We start from the raw sequence: 10,163 nt of genomic DNA, 5'->3' as shown, positions 1-10,163 counted from the left end.
ACGGTGCATACTGCGCCAAAAAAATGTTGAGCAGTTTTTCATTATAACACGATACGTGACGCGAAATCATTTCGCAAATTTAAGAATTCATCTTGTAATTCATCGGAAATGCTGGCAACAGCAAGGGAAACAGAAAATGGGTTACGTGTCAATGCAGATTCTTCTTCTTTCAGTTCATGGAAAATAACGCCGCAGTTCTTTTACAAGAGATTTAAGATGCCCAGAATCTTTTTTCAATATTTTATTTATCTCACCATCAGTTAAATGTACCACAGTGTAGAGTTTCTCAAACATGGCAATGTTTCCAACATTTATTTTTCTTTGCCATTTTTGCATCTTTGAAAAAAGCAAAGATAATATCATGAAAAGAGATATTTGTTCATTTTCATGTTAAGCTAATGTTGCTGTTCAAATATATCTGCTAGGTATGATACTCTTTCCAACCACTCTTTGTCGTTAAAGTATATCAAATGGTCTTGTTTGAAATCAAGTTGTTCCAAGTACAACTTGATTTCAACTTTCAATTCAAAAACACTATTTACTTTTCCTATTGACAGCCAGCGTACTGTAGTGTAGAACCTTGTGATCTTTATTCATGTCTTTGCACAGTTCTTGAAACAGACAAATGTTTAATATTTAATATAATTTACTTATATTAGCAATGGAGTCGGTAGAGTCTTGCTGACGAGGGCATATCCGTGAATCATGCAGTGGATCCCCCTTCATAAGGGAGCTATATCTTTTACTTTATTTTTTGAAAGCCCGATTTTGACCTAGTCTTGATGAACCATCAGTACAAACCTCACAGTCGTTTTTCCATTTTAATCATCCAATTTCAAAAAACGTATTTATTTCTCCATGATATCTTCACAAAATATCAACTCTTCTTTGCTATCATCTGAAAGAATATATTTCACAAACACAAATAACTGGTAACACGAAATCATGTCTGTTGATTCAACAACTTGAAAATCAAACAATGGCGAAAGGTTGATTTAATTCAAAATTAGGTTTTTAACATTTACGGACATGTCTTCTATATGCCGCTGAATAGTATTATTAGACAGAGATATTTGCTGCAACTTTAAGGTAATGGAATTTTTAGTAAAAATTGTAAATCTCTGCCTTTTGTCAACTTTTGAATAATTTCCGTTTACCGGAAGTAGTACTTTACGATATTTCCGATTTCTCAAAAACACATAAAAAGTACTAATATTCCGCACTATTATGTACACATTGTTTGCTATTCACTTTTGTTTCCGTTTTTTTTTTTTTGCTACGAGATTCTATTCTATTTTTACAAGCTTTTCTTTATAGCTATTTGAATAGTAGAATGTCATTTCTTTTCTACTTTTTAGTGCATTATAACATAAAAGCTTGTTATTAAACGATTTTATGAATTTTTTTTTAATGTTTAATGTCATTAAAATTCATTAAAAATCATGTGTTAATTGCCATCATCCATTGGACACCAGCGAGAAAAGTCTCAAAGGTATTTGAGAGGTCCATAAATTAATTTAAAAATCTTGCACGGCGAAGTTACAATTAATATGGTTATAAAATCCTGTCTGTCTGTTTTTTTTTTCGGACTTTACTAAAGATTGGATGTATTTGATGTTTTTAATATTTTTGGTAACTAAATAAAAATTTTAAAAAAAAGCAAAAACAATTTGGTTTTTACGTGTAATGGCGACATAAACAATGGCATCCTGCTATTCGATAGGCCGCCATAAATTTTATTGTACACATTGTAAGCTAAAAATAGAAAAAACTAGGTCATGGTGTTTAAATTTGCATTGTTATTTAAAAACTTGATCTGCAAAGTTTTGTAAACAAAATAACTATAAAGTGGGGCTGTCAGAAATCGATCACGGAGTTCCTTTACAGCCAATCAATGTTTGTCTTACGAAAGTGAAACATCGGGTTATAACTTAGGCTTGATGAAAATAAATAGAAATATAGCCTTAAACTCAACCAATTATTTTTAAGTTCTCTGGATCTGCAACTTGTATAGCATCAATTCTAAAAATATTTAATTTCTGAATTAATTTTAGGCTTACGTTTTTAATAAAATTTTATCTTTTATTATTTTTATGGTCCTAAATCTAAAAAAGCACATTTTTATTCCATGTCAACAACATTACGGAAGGATTTTCGTCAACTCACTGGTGTCAATTGCCGTCACCAGTAGTGCTATATAAGAAACACGATAACTTACCGTTACAGCTAGGTTGATGAAATTTCATTTATAAGTATTATATCAAAATCGTAGACACGTATTAACTTTTGAGCGATTTCCGATAAACGGAAGTGGAACATTTTCTACTTTGAATTTTTCAAAACCCTATAACTTGAGTATAATTTCAGATAGATAAATGAAATTTCACACGTAAGTAAAATATCTAATTCTCTGCCTTCTATCAAATTTTGAGTAATTTCCGTCGACCGGAAGTAATAATTTACGCTAATTCCGATTTCTCAAAAAACGCATGTGAATTTATAAAGTACTAATAATATCCCGCACTATTATGCACATTTTATTTGGCGTTCACTTGGTGTGCAATTCTTTTTTTTACGAGATTCTATTCTATTATAAAAAGTTTAAGTAATTAAAAATGGATTACAAATACGATCTATGTCCTGAGTTGCCACCCCCGTAGTGTTATGTTAGAATATTTTAGAAAGTTTTGGGGAGATCACTCCCGATTTATTTTTTATCGCTTCAAATATTTTCTAAAAAAAAATTTAATTTAAAATTTTTAAAATGCTCCTATATTTTATTTTTTTATTAAAAACCCAAACAAAGCTGTATTGTTTACTAATTATAATTTTTTAATCACTACTTATGGCCCCATCTCCGCCATTATGGTCCTTTGTAATATAAATATGGTACAAAGCAAATGTAAATCGTGTATTTAATTAACTATTTAGTATTTATGTATCCGTCTAAAATAAAAATGGGGCTGAGACATTAATAAATTAGATAATTTAACAATTAAAAATGATCGTATAATAATCAAAACAGATTTTACTATTGGTTTTTAATTCTTTATTTTAAGCTTCAATGTATTTAGTTACTTATTTTATTACTACTTTTGGTCATCTTGATAAAGATTAACCTTAACAACCTCTTAATTACACCTGGGCAGTAGCGTAGCGAGGGGGGGCGGGGGGGACATATGTCCCCGGGCGCTGACCTTAGGGGGGGCGCCAAATTGAAAGTTTGAGGGGGGGGGGGGGGTGCAAATGAAAAGTTCGAGGGGGGGGGGGTGAAAATCGAAAGTTTGAGGGGGGGTGCAAATGAAAAGTTTGAGGTGGGGGTGCAAATCGAAAATTTGCTCCCAAGGGGGCGCCAAATTGAAAGTATGTCCCCGGGCGCCGGGAAGGGTCGCTACGCCTCTGCACCTGGGCTTTCCCAGCCCACTACCCCTTTTCATTACCTCATCAAATCCGTTAGTCACAGTACATAACCCCCAGCATAATATAACCCCAGTCCAAACTACTGCAGTAGGTCATTAGGTTAGGTTAGATATGCCTGTCGCATAGGCCGCTGACAAGAGCTTTCCAGGCGTCTCTGTCCTGGGTTAGTCTCTCCAACTGTCCCCATGTGTATCCAATAAATCCTCCATCGTTCATTTGGGTAAAGAGATAAGTAATAATTGGTAGAATTCGATACGTAATTATATAAGGGAATCGATAGGGATAATGGTATAGAAAATGAAATGGTATTTTGACAGAAATAAGGAAACCGATTGCGTTATAATAGAGAGCGATAGAGATAAAGAAAAGAACAGGGATAGTTACAGGAAAAGGTAAGGTATATTTTAAGGTATGAAAACTTCCCAAAACCCGTGCGGCGCCGTGTATATGCTACTAGTAGTTACTAAATTAAGGAATAAGGGAATTCTCGCACCATTTTGCACTTTAAAAATTAGTGTTAATCCTGATGGCTCTAAAAATTTACCGGCACATTTTCTACACTGACAAACAACTATGAAATCTATACTGAGATATCAGGAAACAATGGGGCAAATAAGTTAAATAAGTTTTAAACAAGCAAACGCTGATAGATAGGCTTATAGTCTATTCTTGTAAGTGTATGTATTCCAGATATAAAAAAGAGAGTTAACTCAACATTACATAGATATACATTCAGATCGAGATCTAGATTCTAGATCTAGATTTCTAGATCTAGATCTATCTAGATCTAAACTAAGTTGATTTTGAAATTTAGAATTTAGGTAGATTCTTGATCTAAATCTTTGGTAAGTGGTAAACTTTCTGCGGGGAATATTCAATATTATAGTCTTTCTCTCGTCATGGTAGTCGCACTAGGTTTAGGGCAGTGTCTTTCAGGCATCTCTTTGGAGCATGTAAAAAGCCCGTTCATGACAAAATAGAACAAAATAAGGAAATCACCCAAATATAGCGTTGATTATTAATTGGGAATTGTATAGCAGTAAAAAAAAACAGTACTTCCACTGGAAGTACTGTAAAACATACTTTATTTGGCGCCATCTTTAATTTTCAATACAGAACGTTCAAAAATTTGGATAGATTGATTTTTTTTGCATTTTAAATACTGATTTACCAATCATTTTGTATTGCTCATAATTATTTGATCTGACTAATGGATGAATAAGGCAGATTACTGAACGGCATATAAAATCACATACTAAAAGAAGACAATTTTATCTAGAACATCGACAGATTTCTCAATCGATTTACATAAAAGTGTAGGCTAAAGTTATCAAAGTGGTTGTTAGAAGTATCGAAACTAATATAAAATCAAAAACATATTCAATTTAAAAGAAAACTTACAATGTGCGCGAATAAATAGGGTGGGATTAAAACAATGTGACGTCAAACTGCCTAGACCTCCCCCCCCCCCTTTTCCGTTCACATACAATATCACATTTAAACACGCCCCCCCCCCCCCCCCCCCCAAACGTGTGACGTTCTTTATGGATGATCTTTCAAAATAAAGTATATTTTCGGTTTAGTTTTGTTTGATAATTGTAGAATTAAGAGTAAGACAATTTATAGCCCGAAAAGAAACATTAATCCCATTAGTACCAATTTCCATTGAAAATTAAGCATCGATCTCTCTATACACCTTCATAAGTAAATCTTATCTGTTTTTAACATAAAAGAATTTCTTTGTTTAGCTTTTTTTTTAAAGTGTGTTATAATTAAATATGTATTAAACAAAACTTTAATACAAAATGTCCACAAGCCTAACATTCCTCAGGAATACGTGTGGTTGATCCTTGCTATCAGCAGTAAATTGGGATGAAACCTTAAATATATTGTATCTCTGGGTGTACTCATTTACACTCGTTCGATAATTTTGTAAACGTAACATGAAAGTCAATTGAGAATTTATAATATTATTGAACATTTGCAGGTCTAAAAAACAAACTCTACAACTATTTTAAATCTGAGTTTCTCGCTTCATGAAGGAAGAAAATACTTATTAAAAAGACGGCTGGTAAAGCATTAAAGGATGCACCAAGTTATCTCATTTTCCATACTGCTGTTTTCTGTTATTAGTTTAACAGGTAGGTTTATTAATAATAATTTGTTTAAGATAGGAGTATCTCTTAAAATGTATCCAAATCTAAATCTTTATTTGTCTGGACATAAAAAGGTGCAGTAATCAACAAACGAAAGGGATTTTCAACTGATGGTAAATTTGGCTAGGTTCAGCTAGCATTTTGTTTCATTGTATTCCGTTTATAGATTTAAAGCGTTTATGATTCGAAATTAATACTGTATTTGCGATTCCATGTATAGATCTTTTGTTTAAAATGAGAATAAGCGCATCAGTTATGTGTAGTTAACACTGAATGTGTCACAGAACACATAGCGAAATTGTAAAAAAAGACGACTTTTTTTTCATTGTCTGAAAATCATTTCAATATGTTTCTGAGTCTACTGTAAGACCGTATTCAAGTTATTTGGGCTGGTATCTCTATCTGTACCTGGCCCTAATCTTAAGTCTAGTCATAACTATAGCACAATTTTGCTCTAAGCTTGAACCTTAACATTTACATTAACTACAAGATAACATAGAAATAAATTTGATTTAAGTGCAGCCATGTTCTAGAATGATACGCATTACACATACCTAGAACAAATTAAGTTCTAACTCAGAATAAAATCTTTCCTGTAAACTTGTACTTTTAAACGATTTTTAAAAAAATGAATATTAATTATTTTTTTCAGAAGCCGTAAACGGCAAAAATGTATTCAATTTGACCATTGAAGGATATGAAAAAGATTGTGTGAACTATAGTTGCCGCTACACTGGCAAAGTGTTGGCAAGTTTTTCTTCTACACCTGAAATTACAAAATTTGGATATGAAGATTGCATGGAAGTAACGATATATTCATGTCCTCAGGGCAAGGATTGTGGCGATAACTCTTGGGAACGGGTATGTTTGCATTAAAAAAAATTATTAGGCTGATTTTTAAAAACATCAAATAATTGAGTTTCCTCCCATTTAGAACTACCGTGTAACCACTTGCGACGCTAGGTTTGGTGCCACCCGGTGCGGCACATCATTATGTCATCCCCATAACCCCCCCCCCCCCACCCCCCCCCCCCCACCCATCCCGAAAAACATTACATATAAGGTCTACATAGGCATATATAATTATATTGTTGCAATTCGTGTGTGTCCCCCTCCCTTTATGCCTAATGGCATCAATTTGTGCGCGCAAAATATTTATCCACCCATTAATTCATGTGGAAAAAGCATCATTTTCATCTTAAATTATTCGATGTTGGTGTTACCCCCTCCACGGTCGTTGATTGTTTTTTATTTTAATTTCTGAGTGTAACATTTAACTAAATAACAACATGTGTATTACTAATTGTTCCAGTTTCTTTAACGCAAATAAACCGGGAGTGATCTACCCTAAATTTTCTCGAATATTCTTATATAACACTACGGGGGATGGCAACTCGTGATATAGACATGATTTTTAATCTATTTTTAATTACTTAAACTTTTTAAAATAGAATAGAAAGTTGTAGAAAAATATTATCAGTACTTTATACATTTACATGAGTTTTTTTTTTTGAGAAATCGGAAATAGCGTAAATTACTACTTCCGGTCAACGGAAATAACTCAAAATTTAAAAGAAGTAAGAAAATTAGATATTTTACTTACAAGTGAAATTTCATTAATCTATCTGAAATGTACTAAAGCTATAGGCTTTTGAAAAATTCAAAGTAGAATAAGTTCCACTTCCGTTTTCTGGAAATCGCTGAAAAGTTTATACAGAACTACAAATTTGATATAATACTTATATATGAAATTTCATCAACCTAGCTCAGGGGTCGGCAACCTTTTGAAGCGGAAGAGCCAAAAGTTACAATTTTCAAAATTTCCCTGGTTTTAAAGAGCCACAAACATTTTTTTTGTTCCAAATATTTTTTTTTAATTAAGATTGTTCGTATTTGTTCAAGGAGCTGGAGAGCCGCATCTTGATATCAAAGGAGCCGCATGCGGCTCGCGAACCGCAGATTGCCGACTCCTGACCTAGCTGTAACGATACTCAAGTTATCGTGTTCACAGACACACATACACACACACACGCACACACACACATACATACACAGACTTACAGACAAGATTGCAAAACTATTGTTTCCGACTCAGGGAGGTGTAAAACGTCGAGATTTGCAAAAATCTCGCCTTTTTTTGCACGATTATAATACTTTCTTTATACTTCGTATACGAGAAAGTAAAAACGTTTATTGCTTGTACTTTTTTCTCCAAGACTAATATTTGCTTTGCTAAATTAACAGACTAGCATTTGGGAAAGTAAAATATTATTACGCAGACAAAACTATTGAACTCTACTCATAAAACTGACCCTTTGTCAATGTTGATAATTATAATTACTAGATCGATATTGTTGTCAAAACTTGAGATATTTTGTTTCAATTAAAATAGGTAGCTGTCTGCACATTTTTTATTTGTATTTTGCCCTAAGTACGCCTGGTGTTTTTAAACTGACTTCACAATTTCCATTTTCCTGAAATCTATTCATCATTGTAAAATGTGATATTTATTTATTTTTTCAGTATTGCTTCGTGTTCGACTATCCTTGTGGAGCATTCAAATGCCGTAAAGTAAAGCATCCATGCTATTGTACTTATGGAAATCCTACAAAAATTAAGTTCTTCCCTGTGCATGAAAACAGATTGTACCAGATGAAGTTAAGGTTTTTGTTTGATGCTTACAGGGACATACCCATGCTTATTGCTTCAGGCAACATCTTCGATTTCTCCAAGAAACCAGGCAAAGTTATTTCATAATATTGTTCTAAGTTAATTCAACAGTTGATATCTCACTTTTTATTTAGTTAGCTGTGACCATCCGTGCTATAAAACGCTAAGTTAGGCATCGTCCATTAATGGCGCCCACTAGGGGGCTGGATGTATCGAGCCGCAAGAAGTAAAATTTTATGTATGTGTGAGAGCTGGGGGGGGGGGTACGAAATGGAGTTTTTTTTTAAAAACTACGCTATAGCAACATAGTGCGAACTTAATCCATTTATTTCAAAACAAATTAAATTTTCTGAGGTATATTAAGATAAAATCCAGTAATATTTAAAATTTTATTATAATTGATCTTTATGCCAGGTAAAATAGGACAATTAACTAAATTATATACATTATATATATATATATATATATATATATATATATATATATATATATATATATATATATATATATATATATCCTATTTATATATAAGCAACCTTTCTTTTTATTTCGATCAGTCGGTGCTATTTCTAGGAAAACGTCCTTAAATATGTATACGAAGACTGTATAACACTGACTGTATAAAGAAATAATACAAACCGAGAAAAAATGTTTAAATGTTTCATGCAATTGCTCTATATTCCACCAACAGATAATTGGGACCCAATTGAAAAATATCCAGATAAGCCATTTTATTACTATTCGAACAATGGAAAACATCAGCTCAAAGCAGGTATGAACAACTTTATTGTTGCTGATTTCTAATATTAAAACTGTTTTCAGTAAAGTAAATCAAGACTAGCATGCATTTTCGTTTTAAGACAACAGCCAGATAAGAAACACATATGTAAAACTTTGACCTGACCTTGAACCTTTGAGGCCTATCATTCCTATCACATATTAGTTCGTGTAGGAAAAAGAAAGAAATCGTAACCGGCGAATGTTTTCGGCTTCATGTTTGATTTCGCATTGTTGATTGTAGGTTACAATATTAAATGTATAAACGACCGAACGAATTAGTTGCTTTGCTTAAGTGGGCATATAAAGAAGTAGAAATAAACGTTATGATTTGGTTTAACTAATTCCACTCCTCCTCCCCCCCCCCCAACATGAAGCATTAATTGGGTAATTACAATTGTTCAATATTGGTAAATTACAAGTAAACGAAATTTTAAGGGAATTCATGTGCTTAAGTATGTTAAGTAAGGAATGTTTATTTCAACTTTCTTTAGCTGATTAAGTTCTAAAACATGGTGATCACCGTAACCGAATACAGGGGTGGACTCAGTGGCGTAGCCAGGAAGTGGTCATGGGAGGGGTTAAAACATTTTTCCTTGTGTATAAAATCATATATATATATATATATATATATATATATATATATATATATATATATATATATATATATATATATATAGGGTAGGCTCCATGCGGAGATAAAGAATTATTTTAACATGTGGCTAACATTAGTTATTTAAATATTCCTTTATGTTATGATTGACGTTTCTTTAAATGTATTTTACAGAGTTAATCGTCATTTGCATCGGAGCTCTGTCTGCCTTCTACCTGGCCAAGTAGTTTGATAAATAAGATGGAATTTGATATGCAAGCCCTAAAGATCTAAGATTATAGGAAAAATGGATTTAAGCTCCGTTTTAAATATGTTTAGTATGTACTTTTAAAAAAATCAAACATCTAAATGTTAAAAGTTCGAAAACTATAAGAAGACATTGCAATAAAATTTTGAATTAAAAGTATATCTTTTTATGTAGTATAAACATAGTAACCGTTCACAAAAGTTTAGGAAATCTTTCGAAACTTAAAATAAACTGTTGCAAATAAAAGAACATTTTCTTTTTTTTTTTTTTTTTTTTTTGG

At 32.4% G+C, this 10,163-nt stretch overlaps 2 protein-coding genes across 3 annotated transcripts in view; both read left to right on the top strand.

Moving 5' to 3' along the window:
- Window positions 1-10,163, top strand: part of LOC131935291 (uncharacterized) — a 110,456-nt gene that overhangs the window by 45,121 nt on the left and 55,172 nt on the right. The window lies entirely within an intron of this gene.
- LOC131935273 (uncharacterized) lies at window positions 3,969-10,127 on the top strand. 2 transcript variants are annotated; one of them, XM_059291662.1, is made up of 7 exons: window positions 3,969-4,091; window positions 5,408-5,561; window positions 5,651-5,689; window positions 6,229-6,437; window positions 8,100-8,316; window positions 8,938-9,018; window positions 9,811-10,127. In XM_059291662.1, exons 2-7 carry the CDS (start codon window positions 5,507-5,509, stop codon window positions 9,861-9,863), a joined length of 654 nt encoding a protein of 217 aa, XP_059147645.1. In that variant the 5' UTR covers window positions 3,969-4,091; window positions 5,408-5,506; the 3' UTR covers window positions 9,864-10,127. The 2 variants fall into 2 exon arrangements, with proteins under 2 accessions (XP_059147645.1, XP_059147653.1); XM_059291670.1 differs by lacking the exon at window positions 5,651-5,689.

The sequence above is a fragment of the Physella acuta genome, unplaced genomic scaffold (genome assembly GCF_028476545.2).
Source record: "Physella acuta isolate Inbredline_101_S28 unplaced genomic scaffold, ASM2847654v3 ptg000012l, whole genome shotgun sequence".
Lineage (NCBI taxonomy): Eukaryota > Metazoa > Mollusca > Gastropoda > Physidae > Physella > Physella acuta.
The sequence above is the reverse complement of the archived record's forward strand: the minus strand, read 5'-3'. Positions and strand labels throughout refer to the sequence as shown.